General features: G+C 35.7%; 1 protein-coding gene across 1 annotated transcript in view; it reads left to right on the forward strand.

Moving 5' to 3' along the window:
• Positions 1–19,525, forward strand: part of Rspo3 (R-spondin 3) — an 81,012-nt gene that overhangs the window by 10,273 nt on the left and 51,214 nt on the right. The window contains exon 2 of the mRNA XM_042693397.1: positions 17,860–18,051. Coding sequence (XP_042549331.1) covers positions 17,860–18,051 — 192 coding nt within the window. The remainder of the gene's footprint in view (positions 1–17,859; positions 18,052–19,525) is intronic.

A 19,525-nucleotide genomic window follows, 5' to 3' on the forward strand; every position in this document is an offset into this window, starting at 1 on the left:
TTAGACAGAACAAAATTGTGTGAAATATGGGAATAAAAGAGATATGTATCACTTGACTAAATACTAGCTTAAAATATAAACCAATCTGATGGCCCCATACTATTTACCAATAGAGTATTGATAAACTTGAAGTTCTGATGTAGGCAGACAGAACTTCTGACCCAGTAATGTCTCAGACAAAGAGTCTATAAAAAAGGTAAAGAGCACAATGTAAGAGTTGACTGTGAATTTAGCAGATACTGCTTTCCCAATATCTCTAGGAGAGATACAAATCATGAGTGAGTATGTTTCTGTGGGAGTGAGGCAGTAAATGGCTCATTTGTGGAAGGAAGATGGAGTTCTAGCCATATGCACTATTTTTTCCAAAGCTACTTAATAATAAACAACTGTTTTTGTTTTTGTTTTTGTCTTACCAGATGATGGGTATTGCACCCTAGCATCCTCCTTGGTGTTTGGAAAATCTTAATGGTGTGGAAACTGCCCAAAAAGAAATACACATTCTTTTCTACAATTCTTAATTCTCTTTAGATTGACTACCAGGGATCAGTAAAACTTCTATAAATAGCATGGTTTTTCAACTCTATTGTAATGGGTTAAGTTTTGTGGTAGGTCATTTATTCATGGATGTTTTTACTACATTGCTAATGTGCTCTTCTTTGAGAAGTTATCTTCATTAAATCCTGTTTATTATTCTTTCCTAGTCCATGAAGAATTTTCAAACCTTGACATAAATCAGGGAAAGCTCCATGTAAAAGTGAGGTGGAAGTCTGGGCTTCCTGTCAGATTTAATTCTGCTTGTTAAGGGGGCTCTTTGGGAAAATTTGGGTTCCAATGAGTCACTAGGCCAAATCCCAATAACCACAATTGCCAAAAGTAATTAGACTGAAGAAAGCCAGGCTCCTTTGGAGGAGGGTCATCCTAGCACGCTTGAGCCATTGCTTCGTGGTCAGACCTCTTTACTTGTCTCTCGGGACTGGGAGCAATCATGAGTTACAGAGAGCAGGAAATCCACCAGAAAACAATGGTTTTCCACTAATTTTTTTTGCAATAGGTCATTCGTCCTATACATGAAGAGATGGAAACATGCCAGCAGTACATGCATAATCTACATCACTGGCCTCATAAACCACCTGTCTGCCTGCATGAATGCAAAGCCCACATAGAGAACTCCAGCTATCATCATAGAACATTCTCCTCCTTCCTGAGCAGATAAAAAGAGCCCTAGGATTTTAGTGAAAAGTCTCATAGAAGCACCATCTGACCAAGAAGGAAAATGATGGGACAGTTTCAGGTCAATGTAAATTATATGACATTATTGAATGAACATTTGGCAATGTGAAGATGTAGTAGCTAGTGGAATGAATATTAAGACAAGAGTTCTAAAATCTCCAGAGCTACAAAAAGGCAATGAGTAAACTGATGATTTCTTTTGCTTAAAATGCTTTTTGGAAATACAGTGCTAGTAAATGACTAAGTAAAAATTGTCCACAAATACGTGTGGCTAGCATTTTAAAATTTCATTGCATGAGAAGATAAAAGATTGTTGAATCTTTCTATAAAAACAGAATCAAGAAGCACAAATATTACTGTGCTTCATTATCCAGATGAAACTTTGCCTTTGAAACCATTGCGTTTGTCTGAAATATCCAGAAAACATATTCTATCACTTCACTTGATGGTCCTTTAATTGAACAAAAATTTAAAGATCCAACTGGTCACTGCCTTACAATTTTCAAATTTCCTGATGATTCAGAATACTTAAGTATTTCAGGTATATTTCAGTACTACTTGAAGCTTAGACTACCAGATTGCTGATTAAACATGTAGATGGATGACATTGCTTATATTAAAAATAAAAAGAGGAACTCACCTTCATTTTCTGACAACTGGAAATCTCTAGCACTGTGTATACCTCCTAGCTGACTTGCTTATCATTAAGGCAATACAGAACAATATATTTAGTATTTAATTTTGAATTTGACCATAAAGTTTTCTAGGAATAAAAGTATGCTCTTTCTTTTGTTCTAATTCAGCTGCAAAACTTTGAACTGTGTCTGCTGGCACCATACCCACTGATGACATATGGTTTCTGCCATAATATACAAAAGGGATACAATAAAGGAGCCTGGCTACAAAGCAATTGAGTACATGCTGAGGAGCTGTATGCTTGTTTCTTATGGAATGTAATTTCATTTCTCAAGTTCTGATGAAAGTTTTGATCCCAAGTCCAAATGCCCCTCATTACATGTTTGGAAGGAATAAATAAGGCACAAAAATGGTATCCTCAGTCTCTTAGACCTAAAATCATGTACTCATTTAATACCACTCACAAAATAATAACTGTTTACCCCTCATAGAAAGAACAAACTCTCCAAACTTTTCATGGAGATCAGGGGGATAACTTTGAGGCCAATTAAGCTTGTGGGATCACACTAATGCATAGTTCTAGTATAATCATCATGTAGTGCTCACTCACAAGGACTGAACTCTTGGTTTACTTGTGGCCCCATGTACCAATACTTCTAAGTCTAATTTCTAGTCTGGTAAGAGGGAGTTCCCATAAACGGAACTCCATACTGTTTCAAACAACTCTTAATCATCTTCAGTATCCATAGGTAATCACATTGACATTCTAGGAATTTAGTTAAAACGCTTTGCCTCTGAATTTAATATATTGCTCTTGCTTTAGAAGGCAAGTGTACGATTCAAGAGCTCTCTATGCAATGCTTTTAGACAAACTACTGAATTCATGGGCTGTTGGGCAGAAACACTGTGTAGGCTCATGAGATAAGGAGACATTTCAAATGAAAATTGCCAAGATTTTCCAGAACAGGATATTTTCTTCACCCTTCATAGCTGAGCTCACTTCCTAATTCTCTCTTCAAATGCTAAACTACCGCTGAGTTGTGTACTCGATTTTAAGAATACTCCAAAGGAAAAAATAGATGAACAAACAAATTAATTTACAAGATGCAGCTGTATTTACAGTGATGGAATTTAGTTGTCTTCCTAACATTTACCTTTTGTATAATGACTAACTCAAGAAAACAACGCCACTACTATGTGTTAAGCACTTTGAGAAGCACTACTGAGAAAACCACTAAGTTTGGAGTTCTTCACACTTCTAATACAAGTTTCTTTCCTGATAGACAATTTATTTACTCAGTCTCTGAAATCTGTCTAATGCATTTTCTTTAAACCTGAAGCAAATGGAGACTCATTTTTACAAGAGCAATAAACTAAAGTGGCTGTTCAAATGCTTTACTTGAATTGCTCTGCACTCTGAAGTCCTTTTTTTTTTGTTAATACAAACTCTTCTTATTCTAACAGGCAGCTCCCTTAAATTCTAGGGCTGCTTAAAATTATATGATCAAGAATCTCCTTTCCTCCACTCTCCACCAGCTCTCTCTTTCTGGGAGCAAGCCAGCAATTTGCGGGATTCATTGTGACAACTGTTCTAGTGTAAATATTTAGAAAAATCTTTTCCATTAGAGATTAAACAAAGTAACTACTCTTAAATGATAGATCTTATTAATGTTTGCAATAGCAAACCTAATGCTGTCTGATGCACAAATTCTGATACTTTGTACTGGAGAAAAGACTAAAAAAAAAAAAAGGAAGGGAAAGAACAAGAATAATTTGCATTCTAGTTTAAACTGAAAATATACTTTCAAGTCACTTTACAAATGATATTGTTAAATATTCACAGAATGAAGAGAAAAGGAGGCCATTTAAATTCAAATGAGTAAATGTTAGCTGCTAATGTAGATTATAAATCTTATCACCACGCCCATTCAACTATGGTTCTCAGCTCCTTCACTCTGTGTTCATGGAAGTGAAGGAACATGTCTGAGATATGACCTAACACCATCTCTGGTTTCTATATCATTATTCAGTACTGATTGAGAGAGACAATGGCTGGCCAATAATGCTTATACCAAATATCTCTTGTTAAAATAGGCTAGCTTAAGCCTCAGGGAGTGAATGCTCACCAGATCAACCTTTGCTGTGATTTTCATGGTGACAGCAACTTCAGGGGATTGTTATATACAGTTTTCATTCCTTCCATGTCCACAGGGGTTTGGCTCCAAGACCTACCTCAGATACCACAATCATTGCATATAACCTATGCACCTCCTCAGCATACTTAAATCATCACTTAATTACTTGTAATACCCCATACGGAGTAAATGCTGAGAAAGTAGTTGTTACACTGTTTTTTTAGGGAACAATGAAACCAGAAAAGATCTGTACAAGATGAGCACAGTATTCAAAAAATATTCTTGGAGGAGTGAGAGATGGGAGAGAAAAATGAAAGGGGTGACATTGGTCAATATGCAGGCTAGTCAAAATTTTACATATTAATTGAAACCTCTTTGTACAACTACTAAAGGATAAAATTAAAAAAAAGATTTTACAGCTATGGAACCCATGGATATAGAAGACAGACAAGATCAGGAATAACACAGCTAAGCAATTTAAACCATCAGACATTTCAATGACTGAACTTTACATTCACTCCACAGTATTGATGCTTCTAGGGTTAACATCCTTCAACCCATCTATTACCTCCTTCCATAGATGGTTGTAGGAAAATACAAAAATGTTGACAAGTAACCATCTGTTTTCTCATTGTCCTCTATGTGTTTCTTCTCTATGAAGTGTTCTTTAACTTTACAGTAAGACTTTTTTCATATATATAAGACAGATATTATCCAGGCTGGTGGCATGGCATGGTAGAACACTAGCTATGACAGGAAAGCTGGATAAGGGGGTAAGGTCCTGAGTTCAAGCCCCAGGGCTTGAGTGCACGTGTGTGTGCATGCACACACACACACACACACACACACACACACACACACACACACACACACACATACACACACAGAGCTATATAAATAACAGTAAAATATCTACAATGTGATTTTAATTGTTCCTCATTTGCTTCAAATATATGGTTACCACCATTCACTATGAGTTTTCAATTGGTTCCCACCCTGAATCTTGTACATATAATTTATGAAGAAAGAACAATGGTATATGTATGGAAACTTTATAAATTTCATGTTCTTTTTTTAAAACCTATACCATCTTGAGTTTAGGATACAGAAAAATCCCATACTTAGAAGGCAGGTAGATTAATTTCAAACTTGTATGTTTCAATGTAGCTAGACAAATCATTTAGTTTGTGAGTGAGCTGCATGCACTCTAATGGCACTCTGGCTCTCATTTGTCTGAGGGCAGAAACTGATCTTGAAGTCTCTCCAGCAGAAAGATCAACAAACTTGTCCTTCTTGCAGCATGTTCTAACCTTAGATACTTGTCTGTCAAAGCATCAAGAATGTGGAATTAGGGCTTGAATTCAAAAGTAAGTTTCTCTTTGTTCTTTCTTGGAATTTTTAGTCCATCTTTAGAGAGAGAACAAGAAAACAAATATTGTCAGGAGGAAAAAATGAAAAGAAATTTAACCTTAAAACATCATAAATTCATTTGTTGAACAGCTAATTGTAGAATATTTAATGTATGATGGTTATAAAAAGTAACTAAAGCACGCCTGAAATCTGCCCTTGTATCATCTCTAGGGATTAAAATATGAAACTATGAAGCCTGAATTAAAAATTAATCTTTGCCTCACAAATTGGTATCTAAGTTCAAACACGATACCATCTGAGCTATACTTTTGTCCTAGATTCTTGTAAGAAAAATTGGTAAGTGTCATAGAGTGCTTACATATAACCCAATCCACAACTGTATTTCCCTCTGGAAAACAAGAATCCTAAGCAGCATTGGGGGAGCACAAGGGGAAGGTGGAAGGAAGAGCAGCTAAAAACACTGGAATTTACTAGGCCTCCCAGTATTTTCTTGTCTCGAGATTGACGACCGATGAATAGGAGTCATCACTTAGCATGAGGTTTGTGACAATCATAGGAAGTGTACTATGCACACTATAAACGTAGTTGGCATTGTTAGGTAAAGCTTGTAATGGAGTGGCATAGTTTGGCTGGAAGAATTTCCATTTTTGGCACATTGATTGATTTCGATAGCTGAACTTTCACACTTGTTCATTAGCTGGAATTACTTTTACCAAACAAACACTAAAATATTGTATGTTTAAAAATAGTGCATTTTTGTTCATCTGTCCAAGGCATTTCTCAAACCTTTTATGGTAACCCCTTGATTACTAGATGGAACATACAATCCTATCTACTTAAAGCACCAGTTTGGCAAACACACATCACAATTTATTTGGATTTCTTCTGTCATCTTCTGTTGAAGACCTTTCCTAACATTAGTTGATCGCCCCAAAGATGTCAATTGCTGAAAATCAGTCTTTAAAATAACTTGTCTTCTGAAAAGAAAAATTTGCTATTTCCCATGTGTTCTCTGATGTAACCATCCCCATGACTGTATGATATGGAGTTGACTATTTTATAAGTGAATAAATTAAAGCTCAAAACAGAGAAAAAAGCAGATGAAACTAACCTGAAAATGGTAGATCCAAGATGCATACTTAGTTCTGCCGACTTAATGAACAGTTTCTCTATGACCCTCTGCTTTTCATCAAGCCTGTTACAGAGGAGGCCAAAGGAGGTTTACAGGAGAGACAGTTCTCTCTTTGCATGTCATAGCACCAAGTGAAACAGAAGCAGAGGCCCAGGGAGAATGAAGCAGGCTAATTGACAGATTGGGTAGTGCAATGCGCTTTCAAGCTCTTCTTCAAGTAGGAGCCCAATACGATTTCAGCTATTATTTCTGGATCTCTCCAGATGCTAAATGGTAATAGTTGAGGTAGTAGTTGAATCCATAGCAAAGAGTGACTGGAAGCCACAATGAAGAACATTCCTAAATTTCTGCTTCTAGCAACTGAATGGTGACATTTTCTAAGACAGAAAGTACGAGAGTAGAGTTACTACCACATATTTAAGATAAACTGTATGTTTCCATAGCTAGGAAGAATTTGGGAAACCATGTGTACAACATAACCCTGCATGCTCCTGAAGCAGAAAAAGAGAGTCCAGAGAAGAATTTAACTTGATTGAAGTCACATTGCAGTGACGACATTAGGAGAAATGTTTCTTGTGGCCATTCTGTGGCCCCAAGGACAGATGGTTCTAGAAACTGACATTCCAGAGAAGTACTCTGTGGATCTTGTGGCAATTGAATTCGTATTTCCTTAATTAATGGTCCCTTCAAAGAAAATTATCTGTTCAGTGGCTGAGGATTGATTTCATAATCTATTTCCTTACTGCAAGAAGAGTACAGGTCAAACCTTAAAAAGTTATAAAAGCTTTTTTCTCTAATCTAAGATGACTTGTAATAGGGCATCATTAAAAAATGAATCAGTTGCAAAAACTCTCTTCATATGATCAGTTTTCTTATTAAGTTGCCAGTTTTCTCATCAAAGACAAATCTATTCTGTTCTTGGGGATAAGGAAGCTTCAGATCTGGCCCTAAGCAAGTAAAATATCATTATACTCACAATAATTTATATCAATATACTATGGTACAATCATAATAATCTGTATTTCATAATGATGATTTCTATTAGTAATATGACTAATCATTTATATTATCAATAGTTCACATTGATATAAATTTATGCAGAATGATACTTTCTTACCATTCACTTATTTGATTTTTTTTCCTGTATACTTTTCAAGTAGATAGAACAGATTTGTCCAATTTTTGACAGATAGATATTTGGAGATGCTAATCCATTCATGCAGTATTTAAGGCTAGGAAACAGGTATAGCTCAACAGGAGTGGAAGAGAGATATTTATTTTACCTTTCTATAAAACTCCATGGCTTTTCCTTCATTTCACAATCTCCTTATATCCCATCCCCAACTGAAGTGTCCAATATTGTGTAGTTTGGAAGGACAGGTTATAAAGGCATGGAGGTTAAAGGAAATCTTTGTTATGCATAAGAATCTAACTGAATTAGCATATCATTATGGTCCTGTTCCATGTGTGAGTTCATCATTGGAAAGAAGTAGATACCAATGTTTTTTTAATTTTTGGGTGTTGTTGTTGTTGTTGTGGTTGTTGAGAAGAAGAAAATTTACTGAATATTCTGAATGGGAGCAGAATTTTCTGACAGGCAGATTGAGGCTATACATAAGAGAATATTTTAACAAGTATCACAACAAAATATGTATAAGTGTCCCCCAAACATCAGGAGATTTATTTTGACAGACATTACGAAGCACATGGTTCTAGAAGACAGTTCTCACTAGATCCCACAACAGTTCCAATGGTTTACCATTCTAGTAGTGGGGAACTAATTATGTGAGTCTCAGATTTCTCAGCTGGAAAAACATAGATGTACGAAAGTGCTTTGAGTTCCTTTCAAGTTCTACCATTATATTCACCACTCTCAACTCTTTTCTTGGTATTTTATTAAAAATTTTCCCTCTTTCCCATCTTTGTACTTGTATTCCATTAACGATTCTAATTTCTCTCTGTATTAACTCTTCCATCAGTAATTGTTCCTGTCTAAGTTTCTGTTGCATTAAGCTTCTAATCTATATATTTGCAAATTTTAGAATGTAAAAAGGTTGATTTGCTAACTCTACTGCAGGATTCTTGAGTGATGTTTCATCTCTCAGTGTGATCAGGCCCTCAAAGACTGATTCCAGCAATAGCTAAATAGATACATATTTTTGATGGTAATGATGCAATACTGAAAACACCAGCATCACCAGCATCAGATTCACCAGGAGTACTTCTTGTAAGTTCACCATCTCCAATTCCAAATGAAAATTGTTGAGAGGGGAACCTGGGCACTTGGATTTTAAACAAGTACTCTGGGTCCCCTTGGCACACAGTAGAGTGAGCTTCGGAGCCACGGAATAGACCTTTGGATCTCTGCTCCATTCTAGTACATTTTAGTCTGGTGAAATAGGTGCTTTTCTTCAGCAAGTTGCCAAAAACCTAAGGCCTTCTTGCCCATAGTATTTATGTATGAAACTCATTAAAGTCTGTTTGTGATCCTTATAACCTTGCTAACTATTGAGCTTCTGGCTCCCTAACTTGCCTAATCTCCTACATTACAAACAAGCATTAGCATCTGCTCCGTTTCTAGAGAGTTATTGTTATTGCTTAGAGGTTTTTGAAAGTTGCTATTATTGACTAAATGTGCCTCAAACACCGATGAAGATGGAACACGAACTGCTTGTGAGTAAAACCAAGTGTTGTATATATTTTGGATTTCTAATGAGTTACCTATAGGAATTCTAGGTGCTTCATGTAGCATTTTACTGCATATTCTTTGTAATATCTTCGGTAATATATCAAGCAGATGTATCTACATGACAGATAGGGAAGGCCTGGACACAAGAACATAAGCAACTTTTGTCTAAATTGATAGATTACAAATTCCTTGACATAGATCATCAGTGTTATTCATCTTTGTATGTTCACTAACTAGCAGAGTATGGGTGTTAATTTTTTCAATGAATAGCTGGATTAAGAAGTAACTGTTGGTAGTTGGCTAGTAAATTTCTAAACTTGTATTCAAAACCATGAATTTAGAAAGAGTGCTTTCCAACCTGCCCCTGTGCTCTGAGAAGTGTGCAGAGATCATTTCCGAACGAGGTGGACGTGTGTGAGCTATGTCAACACATACAAGCATACATCACACTCACAAAAGTGCACATATATTTTTCTCTTCCATCACAAGTGTTGTGACTGTAGGAGAAAAATGCGCTAATTCTCTCTGCTCAGAACTTTAGATGTGACTCATAAACTGGCTTTTTAATAGTATGCCCAGTATTTGTACATCTTTTTGTGCCTGTTAAAATACCACAAGGCTTTGCCTGCTGTTTGCTTATGCTAAGTCTTTTAGCCATCAGATATGCTACTTTCGCATGCTATGTGGCAGGAAGATACAAGTTTATTCATACTATAACAAAGTAGAGTTTGTTTTTTAGCACAAACATAAGTTTGTTTCATCCAAGAATGTGAAGTTAGTAGCTATGGACTCACACCCATGCAGATTCATGACTATTAAACTATCACATTTTCTGTTTATGTTGATTTCTAATTATTTCTCCCCTTAGAAGAAAAAAAAAGACTGGCTTTCTTAGCCAGACCAGAGCACACAATGTTTCCCACTGTTGGATGAACACTGTTGGATCTGTCTCACGAAAAACGCTGTTATTACCACCCACTAACTCATCAACAGCTCCTGGCTCCCTACAGAATCTGGGTCTCCATTCCCCCTCCCTGCCCCCTCTTGTCCTCTATTCACCTCCTCTTGGGAACGTGGCCACTTGGAGAAGAAGAAGCTTTCCTCCCTTAGCAACAGCTGGAGATGCTGATTCAGTACCTTACATTTTAACCCGTCATAGAGTGTATTAACTTTATAGATGTTTCTATTTTGGGTTAGGAAAACTACTCCTATTGTTTATCCTGCAAATGTTTTGGTACAATCTTTGCAGCTGTAGTTGACTGGCTAGACACAAAAAAAGCCACTACTTCTTAAGAATCAACATTGAAATGAGCCCATGGATTATAAATTAATAAACAGTGCTGAAATTCTTACTCAAAAATGCGTATTAGATATGAAAACCATAGTCTTGTTGTTCTAAACTCTATACTGTCTCAATACATGTTGGAAATGTCAAGATTTTGAAAATGAACGATTGGAATTTTAAAATGTTTTATTCCTTCTTCTGATGACCTCTTATAAGTTTCACAACTTTCCTATTTTTCTTCCACACCCACACACACTTCAGTAAAAGACAAATGAAATTTTAAAGTCCCAAATTAAACTAAAATTACTGCTGATGGGAAATGGGAAGAAACAGAGGAGAAAGGCAACAATCCCAAGAGTAAAAAACATGTGGATTGATGCACTGTCTCTTCAAAGGTTGGAATCTGAATATAAATTCCCAAGTTCGTTACTAGCTAGAACATTTTCCTCTAATATAAAAATTAATAAGAGAACATAGTTTGTAGAACATAACACGCTGGTTCAGTTCCCAGACCCATAAAATTAAGAGAAATTAAAGTGAATATACTGTTTCAGGCCACACGTGTTCTTTCCTTTCCTCCTGATACTGGCTCAGGTACAGCCTCCACGCGCTTAAGCTGTGCGTTTCATTCCTGAAGGGTGTGTGGGATCAGGGTCTACTTTCCTTCTCTAACCTTAGCTCGTGTCACCCACAGACCAGTAGCCTCATGGATTCCTCTTGTGTTTATCTTCATGTCAGGTTCATCCTTACAGTCAAGATCTTTCCACTTGCAGGGGCTGTACCCAGAAGACCCTTTCTCAGATATTTGTGGCGGACTCTCATGCTCTATGTCTCAATAACCTCAAAAACCCCTCTGTGACCATTGTATCTACTACAGCGTCTCAAAGTAACTCCTTTGTCTTACATGTTATTTTACTTACACCAATCATTACAATCTATAGGTGTTTGTTTACTTGCTTATCATTAATATAATATAATGATCCCAGAAACCAGATGCCTCATCCTCTTTCCCGTTTTTTCATATCATGAATGAGAGTGGGATCTCCTAACTTTTTGCTAAATAATGCAATCCTTTCTCTAGTATGTTCATATAAAAAACAACCCTCAGGGGAAACAAAGGAGGAGGCTACAATGCTTGATAAGAAATGTACTCATTATCTTGCCCATGTAATTGTAACCCCTCTGTACAGTATTTTCACAATAAAAAATAAATAAAAATAAAAAAACAACCCTCTTGGGCTGGGAAGGTGGCTCAGTGGTAGAGCGCTTGCCTTGCATGCACGAGGCCCTGGGTTTGATTCCTCAGCACCACATAAGCAAAAAGGAAGAAGCCGGAAGTGGTGCTGTGGCTCAAGTGGTAGAGCGCTAGCCTTGAGCTGAAGAGCTGAGGGACAGCGCCCAGGCCCAAAGTTCAGGCCCCACGACCAGACCCACCCCCCACAAAAAAAAAAAAAAAACCTCTTCCATCCCTTTCGTTTCTAGTCCTGGTCTTGTAACATGTGGTTAGGTAAAATATAGTCTTGCAACGAAGTTCACTTCTAGTAACAAAGTATTCACCATATTTTAGATTTCAGGAATTTTACAGCTACTATCATTTGCTAGTCATGTTCTTAATATTTCCAGCTGACTTGATTTTAGTGGTAAGAATAACTAATTGCTATTTAATGTTAGGTTTGGCTTATAGCTGTGGTTTTGTTTTGAAGTATTTATAGAATATAAATATTAGACTCCCTTCAGGAAAGTATTATTTGGTAACAGAAAAAAATAGGTTTACCAAGTTCTCAAAGAAAGCACTTCCATGAAAAACAGTATATTTCCCCATATTATAATAATTGTGGGTCACCAGTTGGGCTATGTTCAGCAGCCAGTGATGATGTTCTTCACTGAGCATTAAGAAGACTGTGAGCACATTCATGGCAGCACAAACTTTCACATAGATTGATTCAGTGGCACAAAAAAATGTAACAGAGTATGCAGTCCTAAAAGTTATAAGTGAATTGATGTCTGTGTTATTGCTTTGGAGAAAATATATAAAATATGTAGTGTGTGTGTGCATGAGGGTGCATGCAAATATATATTATGTAGATGCATATATGTATATACAAATGAACACATGTAAAATTACATTTGTATATTTAAATAATAGGTGAGCTTTAACTTACTTAATGTTATTAGCTAGTGTATTAAAACTATCAAATAATAAAGAAAGTGTCAAAAATAACAAATCTATGTGCTAAGATCTATTTAAGCATGTGGTCTTCTCAACAAATCATTAGCAATAGCAATAGAAGACTATGAATAAATTTCTGTTCATCCAGATGTCATAGTTTTGGAATGTAAAAGAATGTCGTATCCCAATATGTAATCATATTTATTCAAGAAACCTTTTGTATATATTTTAATCATTCTACCTAACTTCCTGAATTGCTTAAATGCTGTGGAGACCTTGTCAGTTCTAACTTGGAAGCTTTAAGCTATGAATAAACAAAAAGCATGATTCTCAACATTTTCTTGACTCAACCAAATTTGAAAGAGAAGTGCCAAGTAATTCGAATTTTTAGTGTTAGTTTCCTTAAAGTGAACATTTTCAAGCATTCCAGAGGAACCATGAAATATCCTTTAATTTTCAGTGAGTGTAACATTACTCTGAACTCAAATATGGCTCTGTAACAATCCAACCCCAAGTTATAGTAGAAATGTGTCTTCTAACTTAGTCTAGAAAAAAATCCCACATTTTCTCTAGTTAAATGGATTACATCTAGCAAATCTTTTATTGCTTAATTTTGAATGATTTGTTTCATAATTAAACATCTTCACCATGTGATTTTGTGCCTGATTGTTTAATAGGATATTCATACATACAACCCACTGAAAATCAAAGATTGTAGGTAATTTATCTTAAATATTTACTTTCCTAACATTTTATTATGTTAAAAGCACAAATATTGGATGTTACTTAAAAATCCATTCAATAATCAAAGTCTCCATTGAGAATCTGTGCAATAAATGGTTATTGTCTGTTAATTCTGGGATTTATCAAGAAAGTTACCAAGAAATTGTCCAACTAACTAGACCCCCTGTCCTCAAGAAACTTAGATTTAATGTGAAGATCCTTCTAAAAGGAGAGGACTGGAAGAAAAATAAAAAGAAATGAAAGTTTGATGATGGAATTCTACACATTTCTTTTCCTTTCTGCAAAGACCTTGGCATAGAGAAGAGTGTCCAGTAAATGTTGTAAAGAATCCTTTAGGGAGATTTGACATAGGTTTTTGTTGGTTGGCTGGCTGGTTCTTTGGTTGGCTTAAAATGACTTTTATCAAATGTATATATATATATATATATATGTATATATATATATAATTTCTAATTACTAATTTAATTTCTAATTAAATCATGACATCAAGAATTTATTTTCATGTACTAAGCATCTTCTTTACATCCCATCAGGCCTGATTTATTAGCCTAAAGTCTCTAATATTTTGTATTTCTAGAAGTTCTCTAACTGCAAATATATGACTACCAGAGGTGATGGACCATATTTAATAATGAATTTCTTTTGACCATATTTAATAATGAATTTCTTTCACATAGCAATGTAATCGATGGCAGCAGAATTACAGTTGAGCCTTAGAAGGGAACTAAGTAAGGCAAATCCCTGAAGCTTTAACTTCAATTGTTACAGAAATAGAATTTAGTACTCACACTGTAATTGATTCGGTACATCATAAACATTGAAAACAAGAAGTTAAAGACTGTGTATGGTACCAGTGCTCTGATACTGTTAATATTAATAAAATATCTCTGGATATTTTATTAATGTTAACTCATAACAGCAGCAAGTTTCTAGGCACTGTTGCATCAGTAGTATATCACCACCACAGCCACCAACAGAGCATCCCATATACATCCCCAATAGCCAATCCAAGATAAGTTCTGTCCTTGAAAACTAGTGATTCTGTGTTCCATACACCTTGTCCTAAACTTTTACCTGTGGACTTCTCTCCCCAGTAGACCTCTCTCCATTTTACTGGCCAGAAAAAATAACATACCTTCTCAAATCCCCTATCTTAATCATTCTCCATTCACTTGGTCTATAGATTTGGTGGATTTCACCTTGTGACTATCCTTAGAATGTGCATCCCTTGCTCTTCACAATGCAATGCTTCATATGCAATACCTCTATTATATGTTATATTGCAATCAGCCAAGTACCAAGTCTACCTTGCTGCAAGGAAGGCCCTTTTGTAACAGAAATCTCATCCTATCACTTGTTAGACTGAAAGACTCAATATCTATAGAATAGCATCCTTGGCATGTCTCACAAAGTATTCCATAATCCAGATCTAGTCTTTGTTTCCTAGCTAGATCTTCTCTCACTACTTAGCACCAGTTGTGTCAAACTCATTCCCTTCTCTTCAGTTTGTGAAGTTGTGGTGTTCCTCCTCTGGCCCTACACGGCTATGTATGTGCCAAGAAAAGGCCAACTTATTTTCTAAGATTAAGTTGAAATCTTAGATATAGGAAACATCCCTTACCTTTCTGATTTCCACTAATATACAATATATTATAGTTTTATTAAATAATAGAAAATGTTATTTGAAAAAGAAGTTCAGAATATAAAATAAAGTTATTTTATTAGAATGTTTCCTTTTTTGAAAATAAAAGAGAAGGAAGAAGCATAATAAAAGTAAAATTCTATTTTCTGTTTTAGAATCAAGAGTTTATGACTGAAAGAGTTATTACGGTCAATCCAGACCAAAGTTTTCTGTGGTTTCCATATAAAAAGTAAAAGCTCTTGCCTTAAGATGATGTTTGGGAAATTTGTATCTAGTTGTGTAATACTGACTATAATTTGAGTGATCCTTATACAGAGCACAACAAAGCAGTTGTTAATTCTCAACCATGAGAATATAAAATCATAGACACTGAACTTGATTATCTCAATTACCACTCACCTTTTTTTTTTTTTTTTGAGGAGCTAGTTTGCCATCATTTGCATTAAAAATTCATTACCTGATTTTTTTAAATTAACTGACTAACACAGATATTCACTGGGAAGCTGGACAACCAGATCTTCTTCGACTTTTCGAAAATTCATGTTTTTAAAACCTTTTCCTATGAAGATGAACTATGCAAAAGGCAAACAGAGTTGTTTTATCCCAGCATTGACTTTCTTTGTTTCACCAGTACAAGTTTTAGAGAAAATTGAGCATGGCATTCCAGCACGTGTTATAATTTCAGAGAAAAATGCTGTCAATCATGACTGCTCCAAAAGAGACATCTCTTTTGGAGAAGTTTGAAAACTTCCAAAAAAAGTGATTTTTTTCAATGGCTTTCAATTCCTTACCTTAAGGAATGTCAGTATTTGAAGCTGTAAGTACATGTCGTGTTTTTATTAACAACTGATAATTAACAAAGGTTTCAGGGTAATAAAATTTCCAATTATGTATTTTCTACTACTGCCTATATTTCAGTGTCAAAGGCACCTCTACATGAGCAAATCCCACCCATTTTCATGGAACTCTAAGTCACATAGTGCCTTGAACTTAGAAGCAATTTTATTTCAAATGAAGCGCATATTTCCATTTAAAAAATTCTCATGGATAAGTGCTACTGGTTTTTACCTACATATCTAACTTCTTCAAATGGATACTGATTGATTCTCAGTCTATAAATTTCTATTGCCTTTGCCTTTTGGAGGGTGTTACCCTGCTTAAAATATGCACACATTTTCTGTAAGTCTCCAATGTGGAGTTCCTGGCATGAAAAATGACCCTGTTACTTGGAAGGCCGTTTTCACTTACAAGTCTCCCAGGTCCCATAATGTCTAAACCTCCTGTGCCACTTTATAGGACGGGCCGTCCCACAAAAGAGCATGTACAGGAAAAGCAGACTTCCCTTCCCCCACGCGCTTCCTCAGTTTATTTACAAAATGTCTTGGAATGAGAATGAGCTGCTTGTGGTTCCTGTGGTTGACTCAGAGATGGTCTCCTCCAGGCAGAGGATGATGGTCAACTGAGTGACCTCTCTGCAGCTAAACCATGCAACCCTCTAGTAAAGCTCTATAGTGTTTGGGGTACTTTCCAACAGAGATGGGAGGGGGAAGATTTTGTGTTTTTCAAAGAACTTAATAACCCAACATACCCATAGAGATAATGGCAGCACACAGATAATGGAAGGTGTATGAGAGATTTCACCTTTCACCACCTAAAAGACAGCAATTACATTTTGGGATGCTTTCAGATTCCTGTGCATCAACCTCTGGTCCTCAAAGGAGCATTATTGTTCTTTATATGCCTCCTGAAAGGTTGGCATTATGTGTCACTAGAGAACACGTTTAGGAGTGGAAATCATCCCCAACACCAGCTACAGGACAGATGCCTCTTCATTAGCAGATTCTGTGCAATCATCCATAGTTAATGGTCCTAGAAGGTTAAGTGGGGGGAAAACCTCAATCTCAAAATACACAAGTCTCTCAAATGTTTGGTTACATTGTCCACACTTACTAGTGAACACATACCTCATGCATTGCTGACCCTTGTAAAGCTAAGAACATATGTAGCAAAGATCCTCAGGTAAGACAAGTACATACTCACCAAATGTGCTTTTCACTTGACTATGTGGGAAATGAGAGCAGAGAAATGATGATATTTATTTCCAAAAAGATAGAATACTGAACATAAACAACCACACACTCACATCTGATTCATTATTGGTCAGATCTATATATCACATTTTCACCTTTATATCAAATTGAATGGATTATTATTAAACGCACATGAGAAGAAATATTTCTAGGATGTATTGAAGTGTAGTAAATAGCTAGTACAGTTTCACAGTCAATAGAATCAAAGAGCAAAATCGTCTTTTTAGTAGGCTAGAGTGGAAAATACATATTCTGGATCTTAGTGGCCTTGCTCAGGTTAAGCCCTAGTTTGTACTTAAGTCCTAGTTTGCTGAATAAACTAGAGGCATCCTTTTTATCTGTTACATGAATGGAAAACCTACTACACATAAGTGAAATGTATCTATTTCAATGTACAAATGAGCACAAACGGCCAACCCTTTATTTCCCAGGGTGCTGGGTTAATAAGAATAATTTACATATATTTTCTATAAATGATTTGAGCCAAACATGTTCTCAGTTTTTAAATACACACATTTTATTAATTTTGAGAGTACAGGCACTATATGTGTAAGAGACAGCCAAGCTCACAAAAAAGGAAGAAAAACAAAGTCACACCTTATCCACTTAGAACCCCAAATTCATAAGTTAATGAAAGAAGTGTATGCATTGTCCTCAAATGCTATTTAACATCTGTCTGCCTGTATGTACATACGGTTAACCTTTGTGCTTTGTGTTTCTGCATTTGTTCTTCAGTGCATCCTAGCGTCAGCCAGGGCTGCCAAGGAGGCTGTGCAACCTGTTCAGATTACAATGGATGTTTGTCATGTAAGCCCAGACTATTTTTTGTTCTGGAAAGAATTGGCATGAAGCAGATAGGAGTGTGTCTCTCTTCATGTCCAAGTGGATATTATGGAACTCGATATCCAGATATAAATAAGTGTACAAGTAAGTGCCTACACAACATTATATTTTTATCTCATCCTTGGGGACTTTACCAGATTGAAATGGCCTCTGATATCTGGGATATTGAATGTTAACTAAATAAAAGTGCTTACTTCATATTTAGGTGAACCTCTGTGTATACATACATAGACTCAACCTTCAGGATAGGAAAAAAATCACCACGAACTTTCAAAACATACTCATGTTTTCTTCGACTTTTATTTTAAGATGTAAAAGCTAAGGCTGGGAAGATGATTATTACTCATTGAGCCTATAGAAAAACACTACATGTATCTATACTATCAGAATTTTAAATACCATCATAAAATCCAAGTATTTAACTTGGAACATCAACGTAGCTAATTTGGGCTCCGAAAGATTCCAGTATAGCTAAAGACGTTTCTTTTATCATTTGAAGACAAATTCTGGCAGCACCTCGATGGAATTCAAAAGGTCTGCTCTCCACACGGAAGACCACCTGACTTTTCAAAATGTAAATTAACAAGTATTACTATATCCAAACATGACATGTATCTCTATCTCTCATAGCCTAAAACTATCTAACCTTGAACTGTATACAACTCTGGCTCCCCCATGTTGCACCAGCCTTACTGCCCTTCTTAGATCTGCCCACATCAAACCCTTCAATAATTGTTCTACCCTGGCCCTCCCGGCATTGCTGAAGTTGTTTGCGCACACCTTTACCCGGCTAGCTCTCTTATTTCATTCTTTTATATTACCTTCTCAAAGATGGCACTCTGACAATCTTACACAAATAACCATTACCTATCCCCTTTATCAGTCAATTTCCCCATTTCTTTTCCTGCCTTTTTCTTTTATTATTAGTGTTGCTGTTGTTGTTTTCCAGAGCACCTATCACTAGAACCAAACTGCCTTATTTAAAACAAACAAACAAACAAACAAAACAATCTTCTCTATGGTTCTTGGCTAGTTACGTAAACTTTTGGAAATCCATGTACCTTATGTGTAAAATGGAAATTGTAACAGAGACCATGTCATTGCATTATGATAAAGTTTAAATGACTCAATATTGTAAAACCCTTGTAATTATTTTTAGTTTACAGTAATCACCTGGTAAGAGTCAACTATTGTTTTCATGTACTACTTATTTTCCTACAATGCAACTTCTGTGGAAGGCAGTTCCTTCTTTGCTTGTATACTCCTTTCCATCAGTGTCTAGAATAATGCTCCACCTAGAGTGGATAATGAAATATGTTTTGAATTTGAAAAGAGTCCTCAAGAATAATGCAAAAGCAATGTCTAAAGTTATATAGAAACATGTTCATTCTCACTTTATACCAATCAATACTTCATTTTATAGTCATTGTCTTTGTATATAAAATGTACACTACACATACACACAAATTATATATATATATATATATATATATAATGTATTATGCAGGTTGACTATTCCTTATCTAAAATGCCAGAGCCTAGAAACATTGCAATATTG

This window comes from Dipodomys spectabilis, unplaced genomic scaffold, assembly GCF_019054845.1.
Source record: "Dipodomys spectabilis isolate Male_0828 unplaced genomic scaffold, ASM1905484v1 ptg000001l, whole genome shotgun sequence".
NCBI classification, from domain to species: domain Eukaryota; kingdom Metazoa; phylum Chordata; class Mammalia; order Rodentia; family Heteromyidae; genus Dipodomys; species Dipodomys spectabilis.